The sequence below is a fragment of the Manis pentadactyla genome, chromosome 14 (genome assembly GCF_030020395.1).
Source record: "Manis pentadactyla isolate mManPen7 chromosome 14, mManPen7.hap1, whole genome shotgun sequence".
NCBI classification, from domain to species: domain Eukaryota; kingdom Metazoa; phylum Chordata; class Mammalia; order Pholidota; family Manidae; genus Manis; species Manis pentadactyla.
The window spans coordinates 13348778-13368036 of record NC_080032.1 but is presented as its reverse complement, the minus strand read 5'-3'; the positions used below and the strand labels follow the sequence as shown (position 1 = coordinate 13368036).

Below are 19259 nucleotides of genomic sequence, written 5' to 3'. Positions count from 1 at the left end.
TGGCTTTATGTTTTCTGCTTGTGTGGGAAGAGACACCACCCAAAGTCCAAGTCCCACCCTGGCGAAGACACTTTTTTTGTGGTGTACAAATGACCACCCACCAGTGGATCTGTTTTTCCTTACTGATAAATCAGGAGGAAGAAAGACAATTCCTGGAGAAGTGAACATGTCTTCCCTTGGTTCTTTCTTTGGTCCAGGTTTTTAGCAGGGGCTTAGCACACAGCAGGTGCTTAGTAAAGACTGGCCATCATGACGATGAAGATGCATCCAACTATCCTTTCAAGGGTTGAGGGAGGCAGCTGACTTTTGCACAATTCACAGGGCACCGGCATTTATAAAGAAAAAGTTTATTTTCATCACAAGAAGCACACAGACTATATACAGTACACACCAACATAAGTAAAAAAAAAAGTGCATTATGCATCTTCTACTGCAAATTCACAGTATAAAAGATACTGCCTTTTAAATATATAATATAAAAAAACAAGGAAAGCAATATAATTAAAAATCATCAATATCATAATGCAAAACGCTGGAACCCACCGGCAGTTTCTGAAACCTGAAGAACTTATCTTGTGGAGCTCCTGATCTTGAGGTGGGGGGTATTATTTGTACCTACATTTTGCTGCAAAGAGCTCAGGACACCAACAGAGAGGAAAACAGGGTGGCCTAGGTGGTAATAAAATCTCCTCTAAGCAAGAGTACAATTATGTGATGGGGGAAACAGGGGGTCGGTGGGGGTACATGTGCTGGGCTGAAGTCCAGACAGGGCCATGGACTGTACCATCCCCCAGCTGGCTACCAAACCAAATTCTGTTCTTTCCTCGCTACAATGGGACGAAGTGTGAGCCAATGCCTGCCTTGCCTGCGGGAACTACCAGTGCCATTTCTAGCAATGCTCCTCAGGCCATTGTGGGCACACGTGTCAAAATGCACGAGTAAGGGATGGGCGAGCTCCAGCCCAAACGCCAACCACCACTGACAAGGCAAAGTTTCCAATCACAGAAAGTGAGAGCTTAACAGTTTCCCTTATAAATACACAGTATTTGTAAACTATTATTAAGGCACTCCATTGTAAAACAATAATTACAGTGTAGGAAAAGAGGGAGGAAGCAGCCATCTTCTGGTGCAGCACGGCCAATGTAAGGGCAGCAGGGAACTGGAGGTCTGGTTATAAAGACCCCTGCCTGAGGGACTGACTGAAGCTGGGGCCATAGCACCTACCGCAAGACAAGGCAGTCGCATCAGATCTGCCGAGGGTAGCGCTGTGCGGTGTCACGCTGAATCGGTCAAGGTGGCCTGCTTCATGCTCGGTGGTGCAGCATGTGTGTGTGTGAGAGAAGTGATGCACAAGATGATCTTGTTCAAGTTTTAAATATATCTGTATCTATACACGCAGTGGACTCATACACGTGGGTATTCAATTGCAGAGCAGACAATAAAAAAACCAAGTAGTAGAGCACGGGGTGGGGTGGGGTGTCAATCAGCTTTTGTTTGGCATGTGGCATCTGCAAGACCCTGAGGGGTGAGACCAGAGCAGGTACTGCACTGTGCTGTCCCCGTGTCGCTAATTTCCTGGGCCATCTAGCTCTCCTGCCAGAGAGGCCGCCGCCCTTGCTGCGTCATGTGTTTTGGGGAAGCCCTGGTAGGTGGCGAGCAGAGTAGGGTTGGGTGAAATATATTCTGGCACCAGGCACTTCTGGTCAACAGAGAAGTCCCTCTTCAGACACCCTGGGTGAGGTGATGTGTGTGATCTTGACTAAATGGTGCCACATTTGTTCTCACTAGGGAGAAATGACCCCAGGGAAGAGGGGCAGTCGTCAACCTTCTGGCATCCTGCCCATGTGGAGGTAAGAGTGCCAAAGTACAGGGTTTACTGAAGATGTTAACTCTATTGCAACTTTGTCTCCATCCCATGGCACCTCTGCGCTTACCCACAAGGGGCTTTAGAATGGGCTGGAATGCTTCTTAGCTGGAGAGTGTTGGGTGGAGAAGAGGTTGGACAGTGCAGCCACCTGTGAGCACCTGTGAGTACTCTGAATGCCTGACAGACAGGGTGCCCCTCCCCAGAAGCCCAAAGGTGGACCTGGGTCCCCACACAGAGATCACAGAAGCAAGGAATACTAAAAGCAGGACACCTCGTTCTTAAGGTCATGCAATGACGGACACTGCTCCACGACCCTGAAGCAGCCATAAGAGAAAGTTGGCATTGTCAAATCATGCTCAGAGGACAGCCTGGTTGCCAGCCAGACCTCCCTGTATCAATGCAAGGAGATCTAGAAAAGTTTAGCCTAACTTTTGGTATGCCACATGAATGAAAGTGGAAGTCAGTCAAAGTGAAAGATGAAATGCAGCTGAATACACAGCGTATCAATCAAGATTCAGAAGTTTTCATTCTCTGCTAATTCAGCAAAGGCATTCCCTGAAAATGGCCGTCACCAAAATCAATGGTTTTCCCAGCATAAACCCCTGCCTCTCACCCTGCCACTACTGTTCAGAATCTTCCCCATCAGCTAGGACTTCAGGTAAAGCATTGGCCAAGATATGGCATATCTCACAGTGCAAACTGTCTTTTCAGAGACTGGTATGAATCTGTCTTTGCCAAGGTGCCCCCAAGCCTGGCAGGATGCTCATTCTGTCAGTATATTTTCAAGAGCAATTTGCCATATGTATATATGCAGCCAATCTGGGTCTTGGGAGAAACACTGGTCCTTCTCTCCAGGCCCCAGTGACACCTGTCAGCGCGAGCACGCTTAATTCTGCTCCGATGATGGGCACCTGAGCCCTGGTCTGTTCAGCTGCTGCTGTGCGAGCTGTGCTTCTGAAAATGAATGGGTAAGTCTGCCAAAAGCCAAAGACCCACTCATATTGGTAATCCTCCCCCACCTTTTAACTGGTTAAGAAAAATTACGGCTTTCAAAATTAAAGTTTTTAAAACTATACTGTTCTCATACACAGACGTGCCTAAAAAACCAACATAAGCCTGTCATCACCGAATCTAAAGGATTATTTTGACACAAAAATTGATCCACCACATGAAATTTACTTTGGCAAAACATTGAACTTGATATATTTTATGAGAATATGCTTTTGCTGGCAGGGAAGAGGGGGACTCAACAGGGTTTAAGTGGGTAATCACCTTTTTAGATTATCTCAATTGTCAGTGGTGGAAAAATAAATTCTTAAGGTATAAAGTGAAATAATGTATGCTTACAAAAACAAAAACAGAAAACAATGCCAGGGAGAAAAAGGTCCTGGAGAGAGGGTTTTTGCAATGACTATCCACTCGTTGAAATGGGGGCTAGTCTTGCTCCTGAAGACCCTGCCTGGGGTGCTCTCTGGAATGGCTGCTTCGGGAGGCCCAGTTCTGACCAATGTAAGGTGTACGATGGCGACTCATTCGCCCACTTTCAGAAGTGGGCTGGCCTTTGGAGGCTTTCTGGTGTCACTGAATCACTCTGGCTGACCCAGCGGAGAGCGAGTTGCAGATGTGGGAGCACTTCAGCGAGCAGTGCCCCTGTGTGTACAAAGCCACTCCACCTGCAGGGACATGGGTGGGCGACAAAGTTCGGGTGGTGGGGAGGGAAGGGCTTGGCATGACATGTTGAAGAGGCAGGGGAGGCCTTCAAATTTACCCAGCTTCTTCCTGGAGGGCTCTGGGCAGGCCTGTGTTGTCAAATAAAACCAGGGGTCAGCAATTTTTTTCTACAAAGGGCCCGATAATAGATATCTTAGGCTTTGCAGGTTACATGGTCTCTGTGGTGTATTAGCTTCTTTTTTAATAATCCCTTAAAAATGTAAAAACCATTCTCAGCTCATGGGGCCACACACCATAGTTTGCTGACCCCTGAATTAAAACTTCCTGCCTTCTCTACCAAGCCTCTTCCCTCTCTTCAGAATATTTCATCATCCTGTCTTGCTGACAGCAAGTGAGTCCCTCTACTCAAGGCCAGAGCCTGCGGCAGCATGTCCCACAAAGCTTACCTGATTCTCAAAGGTGCTGCCCCCGAGCCCAGCCAGGGACTACAGACCCCTCCTTCACTCCATCCTCACTGCTGAGAAGAGTGGGAGACAAGCAGGAAGCAGTAAACATCCGGGAAGCTTCTCTACAGTCCAGTTCCTCACAGAGAAGCTGCTTCTGAGTTGCTCCTGAACAGGGACTGACAGGAGAGCCTCACTGCCAGCCAACATTTCCTCTTCCCGCCAGACAGGAGTGGGGCCTGACAAACCTGCGGGCCGGACTGCTGGCAGGGTGACCCCATCTCAGAACCACACCCCTGCCAGACACGCGAGCGCTTTCGAAACCACACAGCCACACTGGGTTCAGCAGCAGGTGAGACTCAACAGTGCTCTGGAGGCCAGGTGGGGAGCAATCTGAACCTCACCATTAGCCTCAGTGGAGGACATCACATACGTATCCCCCCACTGCAGGTCAGACGCAGGACAGACGCACATCACTCAGCTGCGACAACACAGCAGGCCAGAGAGGTCCACCGCACAGAGGGTCTCCACGCACCACAGGGCTGGTGCCACAGCATTTACGCCTGTGTGTGACTTTACCTGGCACTATGTGGTATAGTCCACTTTAAAGTCTTAACACTTTTTGGGGTCCCAAACCAAAAAAATACAAATTTTGTTTTCTGACACAGCATTATTCCCTGGAAGGAGCCTTGGTCATTACTGTATTTTAAAAATCAAAAGCACAACAGGAACAGAGGTAGGACTTATATTGCCATCCAAGAGTTTTCCCAAGAGGGCCTGAATGAGCTAGGAACGCGCCCCAGGGTGATGATCCCGTCACCACAACTATTCTTTTGCATGTTGCAGATGGAATATTTTTCAGTATGTGTGCATATCTGTCTATGCTCTTCTTTCAACATGATTGGTTTTGAAAAAGAAACACATGACTTGGGGATTAGAATTTTGTGTCTACTGGTTGACAGCTTCTGGTTCCCCCAGGCCACACCACTGACATCTCCCCTTTCTTCTTGTGCTACGTGTTGGTTATTTTTGTTCCTTCACCTCCCCTGATGGCAAGAAGGGAAGAACAGTTAGGAGAATGCCAATTGTTACGAGAAATCAAGATGTACTGGGCTGACCAAAATGCACAGTGAAACTAAGGGAAGAATCATGTGAAAATGTAAGTCCAATCGCAGCAAAGGCGGGTCAGCTTTTGCTCATCGACGAGGAGCTTCTCAAGTTTTCTGGGGCAGATTTCCCTGACTGTTTAGAGGTTGCGGCTGGGTTCCCTGCGGTTGCCTGGGATGCGTGCAAGAAGGAACACTCACTCAGCTTGGCACCCTGGGAGTCGGCTATTGTGGACATGTCGGTCTCACAGGACAGGTCCTCGGTCGAGAAGTTGAGACTTCCGAGCTTGGCAAGAGAGTGGGAGCGCTTCAGTGGGGACGAGACCGTGAGGCCTGCCAGCCGGAGCCGGGTCTCGATCTCCTGCGTCCGCTGCTTCACCAGGCCCGGCTTCCCACGGACGCTGTGGATGCTGTCACTACTGGAACTGCGGGTCAGGTTGGAACTCATGGAGGAGGAGGTGGGTGTGTAGCAGATGGTCTTCAGAAAGTCTTTTGAGAAATGACTGGTGTGGTCCAGGCGGCAGAGGAAGGGAGTGGGGCTTTTCAACGAGGTCCCTTCTGGTGGGGGGTGGGCAGAGTCTGACTTCTCGCTCCCAGCAACGCTGGGTGGAGCCGGGGGTCCCAGGGGAGGGACAGCAGCCAGATCCTGGTTCTCCTCAGGTATGCTGGCCTCCAGCCTGCTGGTGGCGCTGTCCCTGAAGGGAGACGCCGGGTCTGCAGGCATGCCCTTCAGCCTCTCCAGTTCTTTGGTGTGCTTGCGGACCAAGCCTGCCTTCTGCAGCTGAATGATGGACTCCTGGTGCTGCATCAAGTAGCTGTTGGTTGTGGGTTTCTCAGATTCTTTACTGAACAGCAGACGCAGGTCCTTGGCCGGCTTCAGATCTTTCTTAGATGGTGGTTCCTCCTTCAGGACTTCCATGCTGGGAGAGTTCTTATCACAGTGAGAGTTCTTCAAAAGGAGGGACTTTGGCAGGACTTTTTGGGTCTCTCTGGAAGGTTCCAAAAGGCTAGCTGGTAGCTCTGGGACAGCCCCTGCCCCAGAACCACTGGAGTCTGGCCTCCTTGAGCCTGCTGGTGGTAGAAATGGGGGACTTTCGGTTGGTCCAGAGGCCAGCTTCTCCAAAGCTCGGGACCTACCAGACATGTGGCCCACAGGGGAAGAAGTGAGGTGGGGCAGGAAGGCTGGCTGGGTACAGATGGCAGGAGCACAGGGGTTCTCGCACCGCTCCCCCAAGGCCTCTGGAGCCCCGATGGCTGTAGGGTACATGCAGTCGGCACAGGATTTGTAGGAAGGCTTCACTTTGTTAAGGATCCCAAAAAGGGCAGCGTGCTGAAAGGGGACAAGAACGTCATGAGAGTGCAGCTCTGAGCCAAGACCACGACAGACCAGCAGCGCATCGGAGGCCAGGGCAGGCGCCGGACGGCAGTGCTCGGATCCCAACCGACCGTGAGTAACAGAGGCTAGGTAGAGGGAGAGCTGTGCAGAGGGCCTGGGGTGGGGAGAAGGGAGAACAAGACAGAAGGAGCAGCAGAGCTCTGTCCCCACACACCTCCCAAGCTGTGGATGTCTGTCCTCACCCCATCCTGAACCACTGTCATCTTGGATTCCCACTTCCAGTCTCTCCCAGTCTGTCTGAAAACCACAGTCAGAGGGCTTCCTAGTGCCCTGGAACATGCAGAGTCCTGCCATCATGCTGGAAGGCTCCACGAATCCCGGCCACCTGTCCAACCTCACCTCAGACCACTGCCACTCAACGACTGCACCCAGGTCCTGTCCCTCACACACCCACCAGCCTCTCTGCCCTCAGGGGCTTGGCACCTGCTGCTCCTTGGGCCAGGAAGACCCTCCTCCTGGCTCCTTCTCATTTCCTCCCCTCCAAGTTATTTCCCACCATGCCACGGTTTCTCTGTCACTGCTGACCACCAGCTGTACCTGTGTTACAGCCTTATGTGCTGACCCTCTGTCCCTAGTTATCTTACAGCTGTATCCCCCTACCAACCTGGCCACACAGTTAATAAACGAGTTGAACAAATGAATGAATGTTTGTCTCTAGGTCTGGCACCCTAGATAATGTCACCCATTCAGTCAAATTCTGGCCAGGAAAGGAGGGCTGCATCCTTCATTTACCTTCTTCTCCAAGTTGAAATAGAGTTGGAAGCTGTTCCTGAGACATGAACAGGGTGCATGGGTGAAGAGGGCGTGCAGGGATTAGTCGTGTCCCCTACGGATCCCTGATCCTCAGTATGTCTACAGACCCCATTAGCCTGCAGAATCACTCTGAGATAAGCCCCCTGGTTGCTGGGGGTGAGGGCTGCCGAGCTGGTGGAGAGGAGTGCCAGAGAAGGTGTGGGGGAGCTGCTCTGCGGGGCAGGACGGAAGCCTGTGGCCTGCTGCCCCCACACACCAGCCCAGGCTTACCTCAAAGTCGTCCGGACAGCTCCTCTTGCTGTTGTTGTTATTTAGGTTTTCGCAGTTGAGCAGGGTTTTGTCAAGCTGGGCTGGGGGCTGCCCCCACCTCCCTCCTCCGGGGCCCTCCTCCCTTTCCATCTCCTCCACCTGTGGCAAGGAGCCACAGCGGGCTTCGGGGCTCCCAAACTCTAGTTTCTTCTTCATTTCCTTCTCACAGAGTCCAGAACCTTCCTGGGCATGTCTGGCAGGCTTGTGCCCCTCTGCTGGCTGAGCTGCTTCCCCCAACAGAGCGTCCCTCTCCAGGTCCTCCAGGGGGACCACGCTGCCTGTTTCGTCATTCAGGGAGTGCAGGACAGGGTCTGAGAGTCGCCGGAAACAGCAGGGGAGAGCGGGTCCTCCTGAGGACCTGCTGCCTGGGAAACCAGGCTGGGCGGCATCGTCCAAGCAGGGCAGCTGGCCTTCTGGGGTGTCATCCAGGGTCTCTGGCAAGAAGTCCCCAGGCCCTGCAGGGTCATCCACAGGCTGCTGCAGGCAGCTCCTGGTCTGCTGGCGCCACAGCTTGTTGTGCCGCTGTTTGCTGAGGGAAGGACAGAGGAAGGTCAGCAGAGGGCAGAGCCTACCGTGTCCTGGAGGAGGGTGGGGGTGAGCTAGCAAGGGACAGACAAGGCTCGGGGATGCCAGAGGCTCACTTAGGTAAAGCTGCTCTCTACTCATCTGTCCCCAGGAAACACAAGGACGACAGAAATAACACTAGGACCCTGACTCATGGCCTCCCAGCATGGGAAGCCTTGAACGACTTTCTGTCGTGGGACGATGATATGAGGAGAGTCCAGGCTTGAAATGCTATCACTATCCTACTGTTCCATCTAATTTTGTGAACTTATTAGCCATGCCACGTAACGTTTCACCTCTCGGTTTCTCCATTTGCCAAAAAAGAATAATTCTCTCCTAAAAAAAAGAATAATTCTCTCCTACCTATATTGTAGAGAGTCAATGGAGATCACGACAGAGTGTAAATAAGATTTATAAATGCTAACATGATGATGTAAGCACGTAATACACATGAATAAAGTTGGGAAGATCTCAGAAAACTGGAAATATTTGTCTAGGTCAGAAAGACTATGGGTCAGTTTTTAAAGTATGTCTTATAATAATGTGGTATTATTTTTATAATACATTTTTAACATAAGGGTGAAAAGAAGAGGATGGAAGAGAAAGGCTTATAGTGAAATAAGTCGCCTCCAGGAACCTCAGAGCAATACCAACGCCACGGGGCTTTGAAGGTCAGGACAAGAGAGAGAAGTGAACGTGAAAGGACGGCATAAGCTGAGGATTATCGGTTGTTCTTCAATGCAAGGGAGCACCACTGTCATTCTTGACCATTTGCCCCTTATGCATGTTCCGGGGAAGGCCAAGAGGGCCCTCGGATTGGGCTGTAAAGCCCTGATGGCAGCAAGTGACAAAGAGACAAGGGAAGGTAGAGCAGGATGCAAAACGTCCACCCCATTCCTGGGGCCCCGCCCTGGGGTGTGTCCAGCCACCCTCTGGCTGCGAATGATGGAGTCCAGGGATACCCAGAGCTGTTCCCCAGACTGGACCCCGTGAGGCACTCCCGCCTCCTCAAACATGCAAGGAGGCTATCTGTGGACTTGGTCTGCGGTCTCCTCACAATCCAGTCAGAAATAATCCAGAGGGGCTTTATACAGACCGAACAGAGAGGAAATGGAGGAAAGTGAGTCCCAGAGTCCAAAGGGATCCGCCAGGGGCCAGCAGGTGGGGAGCCCCCAAGGGGACAGGAAAACCTCAGGGCCTGCCTGCCCTGGAGCTTTGAAGGCCAGCAGAGCCGGACATGTGTCTCCCTTCTGCCACCCACCAGCTGTGTGATGTGGGGCAAGTCACCCTCCAGCATCAGCTCCTCAGTCTCCCGTAAGTTGGGGATAACCTGTACTTTGCAGAGCTTTTTAGGGTAGGAATTAGACATTTAAAAAGAAGCCACATTATTATTAACATGAGCCAGGTCCAGCAAAGTGCCTGTAAAGGTGAGATTGTTCAGTACTCACGTAAATCTCACGACCCGACCCTGTCAGGTGGGCTTCAATTCTTAATGCTGAAGGGGAAACTGAGGGTGAGGGTGACTGACAAGCTTGCCCTAAGCTGCCCAGCTCATCAGTGGCAGCACGTGGTCTGCTCTGCAGTCTGGGAGAATGCTATGCTGTGAAGCTTGGCACAGGGCTGGGCACAAAGCAGATGCTCAGCAAATGGGTGTCCAACATGCCCTTGACACACATAGAGTCACGCCCTGGGTTAGAAGTCAGGCACCGTTCCCTCCAGCAGCAAACTAGCTTCCGGTGTGCCAGCAAAATCAAAACAGATCCCTTGTGGAAACCACTACTCAAACCCCAGGGGCATAGCGGTGGAAGGACTGGGGTGGCAGCCCAGCCGGCTTGGCTGTGCAGCTTCTCCAGCTGGGTCTGCCAGTCCTCAGCAGACGGTCACCCACCTCGCATCCAAGATGCCTTCATACTCAGACAGCTGCCTCATAAAGCCTGCGTTGGGGCGTGTAATGCTGCGCTTTTGCTTCACATAGTTGTAAGCTTTTTCCAGAGGCCAGCCAAATTCCTTCATGGCATAGGCTATGACGGTGGAAGCCGATCGACTGACACCCATTTTGCAATGTACCAGGCACTTGGAGTGGTTCCTCCTGCAGGGGTGTGGAGGGGGAAAGGGTTGAAAGCTTAAACAACATTATCTCGGGTTTTACCCAACAGATTTTTTCCAACCCTGAAGTTCCCTCATTGCTCAGACTCTTGTAGGTCCTGATGTTTACGCAGCAGATGTCCACACACCCTGGAAAGGAAATAACTTCACTGCAAAATCAATTAGCACACAATGGGACATCGAGATAAACCTGTCTTTGCCCGCCAAGTTTTGCAGGGGAGCTCCCCAATCTGGCACACCTTTAGGGACAAAATGGGACAGGCCTCCTTCAGGGACAAAGTGGGAGTCTTCCCACATGGCTGGGATAGGCCAGTGACAAAACCTCCTTTGCGGGAAGCAACCGAGCAGCTAAAGGGATCTTTGCGGAAGCTATTCAGCTGCTGGAGCAGATGGAGACGGGGAACCGGTTGCTGTAGAAGAATGGGATCAGCGAACCCAAGCCTGCCAGGCCCTGGGGACAGCGAGATGCTCACCAGACAGGAGCGTTGGGATGCTGGAGCAAGCACAGCAGCAGCCGAGACCCACCGGGAGAGAAAGAAGCCAAAGACGACAGGGCCTTCAGGGTGTCTGCAAGGAGGCGGCACTGGCCCTGGCCTGGCTGAATTTACAGGTAAGGCCGGGACAGTGGCTCTTCAGGCCTCACTTCCCCGAGACAGTGAGGGAACTCCACACTGAAGGGGCTGCACTGCCCCTGTGAAGCTTTTCTTGTACAGGAGGCAGACCGACCACCCTGCCTGCTTATGTGAGAAGCAATCTGTCGGTCAGGTGGGAACAGGCTCATTCCCTACACTCTAGGCCTAAAATCTGACCCCAAATCTCAGGTTTTTTTTTAGAATGCTGGTCTGAAGTCTATCCCCTGGGAATGCAAGCAAACTAAGATTTGGCAAGGGATTCTGTGCTTTGACCTGGAGGGGTACAAAGCAGAAGATGGGGTTTCTCTTGATTGCATCTCCAAGGGTTCTCTTTCTGTTCTTGAATAAGAGCTGTTCTGCAGGAGAATAAGGTGAGGGCAAGATGGGTGACACTGGTGACAGGCTTGGAGCAGTGGGGACCTCTGATGGTCTGGCCCAGTCCACGAACAGGCAAATGCACTGACTCAGATGGAAAGCGTAGGCCATGGCCGAGGGCGTTCGCCCCAGGCCCCAGAGGGGCTCAGTCCCGGGCGACGGGCCCTACCCTCCTTCCTCCTTTGGCTCACTGACTCCCTGCGGGCTGAGCTCCTAAGAGTGTCCACTTAGTATCAGATCCTTGCTGGAACCAGTGCTGATGATGAGACTGGGGTCAAAGGTCACCATCAACACTAGATGGAAGATAACAAGCTCAGTGGCGCCTCCTCCTGGTGAAGATAAACTTTGCCCCTCTGGTGCTCGGGATTCTGGGGTCTAAAATCAGAAGTCCACCAGACACTAAAGCCTCCACAGACCAGGAGAAGTCTGTGTCTGGGACTGTCATTAATCTCTGCCCACCCGGTGTCTGCCAGTTTCTGCCTCAGCCTGGTTTCTTTGGCTTCTCCGCACACTTACTTCGCTTTGTTTATGAAATGGTAAGCTTCGTTCCAGTGGGCAAGAAGGTCAGTTGTCTCTTCATCATACACTCGGATGTTATGATACGCAAATAAGCCAGGAAAAAAATTATCTATCTCTCTAGTGACATTCAGAATGTAGTCCACACTGCAATGAGAAAAAAATAAAGAGAAAATTTGGAGAATCAGCATGCGGAACTGCAAAAAATCAGAGTAACAAAACACACATTAATAAAGAGTATATGTTGATGGTAGTACTTTTATTTTTCCTTAATAGTGTTTTTTTTGTATTTCTCTAAATGCCCTCTATGGGATGAGGGAGCTCCCATGACAGTCAGGATCGAGGATCCCATGTACTTTTAATAAAAAGCAAATCTCTTTATAAAACACGTGTAGAAGAAGACTCAGCCCAAAGCATTGTTAAGCAATCCAGAAAGTAGATACATTTATTACTTCAATACATTTTTCGACTTTTCTAAATTTCAAAATTTCTAACTATTATATAGAGTGTATAGACGCTCTAAAAAAAAAACAGAGTCTCCACTTTGAGATAGCTAAAAAGCAGAATATATCTACCCGTTATTTATGTCCTTGGGAACTGCTTTAAATCCTTTTTGAAACAAGGTAGCCTATAAATAAATAAATAAATACTTGAGAGGGTCCGCTAACCCAGGCTCTGTAGTTTTCTAAATGTAATACTTAAATTCCTGGAAGACCAAAACAATTTTAGGAGTTAGAGAACACCTCAAATAGATTTTCAGAAAGCACTTCTAAGTGCTTTTAAAAATACCTTTAAAAATCATTTCTTTATTTGCAGCAAGAGAAAAAGCACTGACAGGATCACCCTACATTTCATGAATACTTTCTGTTGAAAGGACACATTTTAACTAGTAGTTCTAAAAATGTATTTTAAGATTTGTTTAGTCTTGATTTTTAAACGCAGTAATTCAAGAATGCCATCCTGTCAGACCCACAGAATGGTGATTTTGTGGCTGTGTTATTTAAAAAAAAAAAAGTCCAGACATCTGTTCTTGAAGGTCTAGATTTAAACACTTTTTATTCTTGCTGCTGAGCATTTCTCAGACTAAGACAGGCATATGTTTCTGGCCAACACTGAGTATTCAGTCACAAGATTCCCATCAGGCCCAAATGTGTAACCTCAGATGGAACCAGGAGTGGTCAGGGGGTCGGAGTTGCTGACTGGCCCAGCAGATATGTGTGCTCACACCAGGATTCCCAGCACCTCTGCTGGGCAGTGGGGCAAAGGGAGGGGGGCTCATGGAACTGTCAGCATCCAGGCTGTCCTAGACCATTTGAGTGTGATTAAGAATCCTTCTCTTGACACACACAATCACACAAAACCCTAGTAAAATCTAAAATCCATGAATTATTCAGGAGGTGGCATTTTGAAGCATATCTGTTTAGCTATGCAAATCAGCCCAGCAGCTGCTTTGGGGACGGGGTGCAGGGTGATTACAGCCAGGCAGCACAAGAGCTCAACCTCCGTGGCACAGCCAAGGGTTTCTACACAGACTGGAGGGACGAGGGGCAACGAGGGGAGCAGACTCACCCTGAGCCCTGCAGTTCCTCCAGATTGGATGCATTCCATTCCGAGCCCTGGGGGACAGATCACACAAACCCATGAATGTCACATGTCAGCCTCAGAGCTGCCTACAGGATGCAGGGCATGCTAGGCCTGATGGTGGTGGTTATTTCACGGGCCCTTGGCCTCAGAGAACAGAGAGAACTGAAGGGGAGTTCCGGGGGCATTCACAGTGTCCTCAGCATGAGTGGGAGGCCCTCGCTGGCCCCTTGGCCTTCAGGGAAGGAGCAAGTTCAGAAAAACCTGCCTCCCCATCCCCCCCACAACCCACTGCTTCCTTTGCTAAGACTCCAGCAGGGGCCTGGCACCAGAGGCAGTGACCTCTGACCTCTCACTCAGGACAGGGCATGTTCACACCCACTAATTAAAGCAGGACTTGGTCTACATTTTCTGGGAAGCAGTTTTAAAAGTTCCTATCCTCTGACCCAGGAATTCCATTTATAAAAAGTTACCCTGAGGAAACACCCAGAATTTGTACAGAGATTTAAGTACAAGGATATTTACAGTTAATTATAACAAAGCAGTGGAAAAAACCCAAAGGTCCGACAAGGAGAAATTATTATAATAAATGATGGTGGCTCTGTATGATGGAGCTGTTGAAAATAAATCATACTTTTGGTGGAATTTAATGATACAGGGAAAAACCACATAGTGAAAAAAAATTTTTTTTTAAAGAAAGCAGTTTACAAAACTACATAAAGAGTATGAGTCTTTCCTTCTCTTTCTCTTTAAGAAGCTATATAGGCATAAAAAGAAAAAAAACTAGAAGATGGGAATATAAATAAACCAAAACGCTAACAGTGACTACCTCTGAATTTGTAAAACTGAGACTGCATTTTGTTTTCTTCATTAGATTTACCTGTATTTCCTCACTTTCTATTACATGTTTTAATACTTGTAAACTCATATTAAAAAAAAATCAAACCCTCCCTTTCTGGGCATGCAAAAAACACAGAAGGGAAAAAAGAAAAATTATCACTCTGCTTTTAGGAAATGCAAATGACAGTCATAAACATTGCAGAAGAACCCATCTTTACAGTCTTCCTATCAACTTAGCCATGAGGCAGACCCCTCAGAACGCGCGGGCCCTGATGGAGCAGGCAACGTGTGGGTGTTAGCTGGGTTTTCATACTTGAGGGAGAGGCTCAGGCATAAAAATTCCTTTAGTATCTCTCATGGAAAAAGTGACATAAAGCACCAAATTGCACCAAAAAATTAACAGAAGCACCACTAAGGCTGGGAGCATCCTCTTGCCTTGATCACCACCTAGTGGAGAGAGGAGCTGACATGCCTTCTGATCCATTTCCACCAGGGAAAATAGTAACTGCCTTGGAGATCAGAGCCCAGGGCTGCCCCAGAGCTTTCAAGATAGAGGCCTCAAATCCACACATTCATATATTTTAATATATGGAAAGACTGATATACATAAATACATATATATGTAAATATATTTATATGTATCATGACATATGCATTTGGAGAACTATGACTTCCTAGGACAGAAAACAAAGCTGGTCATGCCTTCGGCAGCAAATACACTTTCTCAGCTTACCCAGGAATCGGTTTCTGCTCCTAAAGATGTGACCATTTACTAGCGCCTACAGAAACTGTGCGCAGTGCTTTAGATATGCATTTCACTTCTCATAATCATCTCATGCATAAAGCTGAAGGACACAAGGAAGAGACTTGCCCCCAGTCACGTAGCCAGTTAGGCTGGGGGTGGGAACTCGGCCCTGGTGGTCTGATTTTCATTACACTGCGCTGCCTCTCTAATTTTAGTAACATGCCTTCCTCTATAGTCTCTCTGACTTGGGAAACTTGCCAGTTGCCTTCTATGGAGATTTACAGCACTAAGAAAATGTCAGCAAGGGATGGAGGTGAAGAGAATCCCACAGCCACCCCCTTGCCCCTGCCCCCCAGCTGGTGAGTGAGGCCCACACCCTGTGGGCTCTGGGAGCAGCAAAGAGAGGAGCTGTCCAGGGGGAAACTGCGTTTCAGATGTTTGGTCTGTCTTCCCTACTGTTTCTCATGTCTTGGGACACCTAGGCATAATTCTGGGGTTTGGCGAGCATGCGCCTTTTAGCAGCTGGGGGTTTCAGCCTGCAAACTCTTTGGAGGAGACAAAGGATGGAGAGGGTCTGAAGGCAGGCACCAGTTGACTGTGCCAGAGAGCTTTCAAACAACTCCACGCTGCTCAGCCGGGAGCCACATCTCCAACATCTGGCTTGAGGGCAAACCACTAAGGCTGCAGGCCAGAGGCGGGGTTAACTGGGAGAGCTCCCCTGACAGTCAGGATCGAGGATCCCATAACTCAAGTTTCTCCCCCTCTCTCACTTGCAAGCTCCAAACAATCCAGGTCTGATTGATGTTCCCAAACCAGACCCTGCCACGTGCTGTGCCTCTTACGAGATAAAGATGATCGAAGATCAAGGAGGGTTTGTCCATCTGTCCCAAGATAAGCAGCATCTCGTTGTCTATGAATTCTTTGAATTCTTTCAAGTTACAGTTCATCTGTTTCTCTAACTCATTACGGATCTGTGGAGCAGAAAGTATTAGGAAGAGTGATTTTGTAAAAACACAAACAACAACAACAAAGACAGCTGTCCACCTCCAAGGAACTAAAGTCACAATGAATCGTATCTGTTTTCAAAAAGGTGTTGTTTTCATAGTTAGCACATATGCATTTAGTCACATGCCATGAACACGTGCTTGATGGGAACGCAGGACACTCAGCCTCAAAGTAAATTTTGGCTGGGAGAAGTTTATTATTTCAAATAAGGAATCTGACTCCCGTGGGGTCTTTTCTATTAGGTTTATGGCACTTATAATTTTACAATTTAAATATCAGATACTTCACAGTGAAAATGTAAAATCAGTTTCACCTTGCTATGGAAAGTATCATAATATGATTTTTTAAGTGTATTAATTAAAAAAAAGAATACATATAACATGTGTAACTTGAACCATTGTTGTATATTTGAAACCAACATAATATTGTATATCAGTGATACTTTAATAAAAAAAAGATTATGTATATGACTTTTTAAATGGCCATTCCAACCTCTTACATCTACCTAACTTATAGCTGTTGTTATAATTCATTGCATTTCTCGAACAAAAAAGAACTGGAAAAAAAAAGTGAGCTAGAAAAGCATGAAAAGGCAGCGGGAAGGCAACTTGTGGCTTCATTGTAATCCTGTGAACAAATAAGAGTTTGCTGGAGCTCAAGGAAAACATAAGGTGACAGGGCAGAGGAGTAGGTGCTAACAGGGAAGTGCTTCCCGGTGCAAACGGGAGGTCTCAGGAAATCCTCATCGAAGTCTTACAGGTTCAGAGAGGTCAGGCAACTTGCTTAAGGTCTCAAAGCTGGTACACCACAGGCTGGATTCAAACTAGAGTCTGACTCTAAGGCCTGTGCTCTTTCTGCTAAGCCCTGCAGGAAAAAGCCTCTGAGAGCTGGTGCCCCTTGGGAACAGAGGACAGGTGCGGGACCTGCTTTCATTGAGCTTTGGGCAATAGGACATACAAACACAGTGTGACTCTGGCCAGCAAAGAAGGGAAGAGCTCTCTTACTTCTTTGGAGGTCACGTTTTCTAGATCTTGGCTCATCATGATGCTCCGGAGTTTGGCTTTGATGAGGCGCTCAGTCCTTTCCCCTTCAGTTGGCCTGGGAAGAAATACCGTTCAGGAAAGTACACAACTATAGGAAGCCTGAGGGCAGCATTTACAGAAACCTCAGGTGTTCCTGGGTTAAGCAGAGCATGGCTTGGACTCACAGAGCTAACCTCTGGGTGTGCACGCTCTCAGGTAAGGGAAAGGGTCAGAGAAGTCCTGCTCGGTGTCTAGAACTCCCACAGGCGAACACCCAGTGGAGGGCAGACTGGTCGGACCAACAGTGGCTGGGACGCACACTCCTCATTCAGGTCCTGCAGAGAGTCAGACTCCTGGGGCAGAATGCTGCACCCACCCCAGTAGCATCCCCACGCCACTGAGCCCTTCCGTCTCTGCTTCGGGTGCAAGGATGTCACTGCGTCCAGAGTCAGCCCATTGTCCCAACTGTGTCCAGCTCCTATTATCTTTCTTACAAGGAAAACCCACGTATTTCCCTTAACTTCTGCCCATCAGTCCTGGTTCTAACTCTTGGGGCCACAGGGACCAGGATAATCCTTCATATATTCAAAGGCGACTACCATTTCTCCCTAACCCTCTCGGAATTTCTCTGAGGCCTCGTGTAACGTGGCTCTGGTCCTCTCCTCACTCAAGTCTCTCCCCTCCATCCACAGCCCTTTTAAATGAAGTATCCCAGAGGAATGTGACGCTCTGGGGGAGGAGGGTCCTAACCAAGCCACTTCCTTCCTCTGGAACTGGACTTTAATTTAGCGTGGTCCCAGGCCTCATGAGCTCTGCGGGTGGCCACGCGACACAGGCCACTTGCTTCACCACTGCTCCTCTAAGGCAGGCTGCCCTCAGCCTGCGTTGGTGCAGGTGTGTTTGGGGCCTGGATATCACATTCATAATACTCCTAAGAGTGGAGGAAGAGGCCATGGACATTCAGTCTTGTCAACCAGAGGAGGAAAGGCCAGACCACAGAGCACTGCCCAAGAGCTGTAATAACGTGGGCTATGTGTTCCTTTGGGGATCTGATGAAGTGTCGGAGCTGTTCCCCAAAAATACGTGCACATCCAAATGTGTCTATCCTTTTAAAAGGTGGGTGGTGGCCACAGACCCCCCCCCCCAGCCAAAGACTGCCCATGGGCCACAGCTGAGGCTCCACTGCTTGCAGTGCTGGTTCTGGGGGAGCAGGCCCTCAGTCAGGGACTGTAGGGGAGGTATAACTTGAGGAGACTCGGGTCCCCGGGGGTGGGAGCATGGGGGTTGCGGAGGTGCCGCACTTACTTGTCCACGAACAGGGCTGGGGAGTCGGGCCGCGTGGACTCCAGGTCCTGCATGGCGTTCCACTCGTTGATGCAGCTCTGATCAGAGCTGATGCAGCTCTCATAGTAGGTGGCCCAGATGAGGGCCACACCCCCGGGGAAGTAGTTGTGCCGTCGTGCCACTTCACAGGCCTTGTGAAGGACCTGCAGGGCAGACCTGGGGTGAGGAAGGGAGGAGCGTCAGGTCTGGGGGGCACACAAGGAGTGCTGGGTTTTCTCCTCCAATAAGGGTTTCAACGGGGTGGGAAAGGGCAGTCCACAAAGGACTCAGTCCCAGGGTCACTCTCACATGTGGGGGATGCAAGGCAGCCCCAAACTTACAGCCTACCAGGTGACAGAGCCAGTCCCTGTGATGTAGGCACTGAAGCAGATGCAAAAGCATTTCCAACAAGGTAACAAAACCTCCCTAACTCTCCCAATCAGGCTGGTTCATGCACCATTTCGCATGCCATTTATCAACTCCCAAGAATTAAGATTTACTCTGGAGGTTGTGGTTAACCTTGAACGTAGGAACCACAACTAAGCCAAGCAGTTGGAGGGAAAGAGTCTTTAATAGGCAGCAGAGATATTTTACTGTGTTCTAAATAACTTAATTTCTAACCCCCTGCCATCAATGTTATAATAGCTTAGACGCTTGGGTTTTGCAAGGAAATGAGTTCTAGCAACTCATTTTAATACAGGAACTCAATGAAGAAGAGGTTCAGGAAGGCAGAGCAGGGCAGGAGAAACAATACTGAAACACCTGTAATAGTCAATTTAATCATCTATTTTTACTTTTTACAAAAATATAGGCTGAAAATTTCTCAGTGAATGGAGTGAACTAGGCAGCAATGAAGCATGGAAGGCTGAAGCCTTGGACGAAGAGAGGGTCATCAGAGACCGGCTCAACACTGCTGTAAAAATTGCTGCCATCCACGTCACTGCCCAGTCACACATATTTGTCCTATCTCAGGGCTGGCTGAGGGAACAAACTTGAGCTGAATAT

The 19259-nt window shown here is 49.3% G+C and overlaps 1 protein-coding gene across 5 annotated transcripts in view; it reads right to left on the bottom strand.

Annotated features, from left to right (window-relative positions):
• Positions 1–635: 635 nt before the first annotated feature.
• Positions 636–19259, bottom strand: part of SSH1 (slingshot protein phosphatase 1) — a 53934-nt gene continuing 35310 nt past the window's right edge. For 3 of the 5 annotated variants that reach the window (XM_036903984.2, XM_057492198.1, XM_057492199.1), the window contains 8 exons: positions 18237–18431; positions 16914–17007; positions 15747–15875; positions 13308–13354; positions 11739–11885; positions 9998–10198; positions 7507–8074; positions 4713–6417 (listed from right to left, as the gene is read on the bottom strand). In XM_036903984.2, coding sequence (XP_036759879.2) covers positions 5167–6417; positions 7507–8074; positions 9998–10198; positions 11739–11885; positions 13308–13354; positions 15747–15875; positions 16914–17007; positions 18237–18431 — 2632 coding nt within the window. In that variant the 3' untranslated portion in view covers positions 4713–5166. Of the gene's footprint in view, positions 3667–4712; positions 6418–7506; positions 8075–9997; positions 10199–11738; positions 11886–13307; positions 13355–15746; positions 15876–16913; positions 17008–18236; positions 18432–19259 lie in introns of those variants that run through there. The other 2 variants (XM_036903987.2, XM_036903985.2) reach the window with 2 other exon arrangements.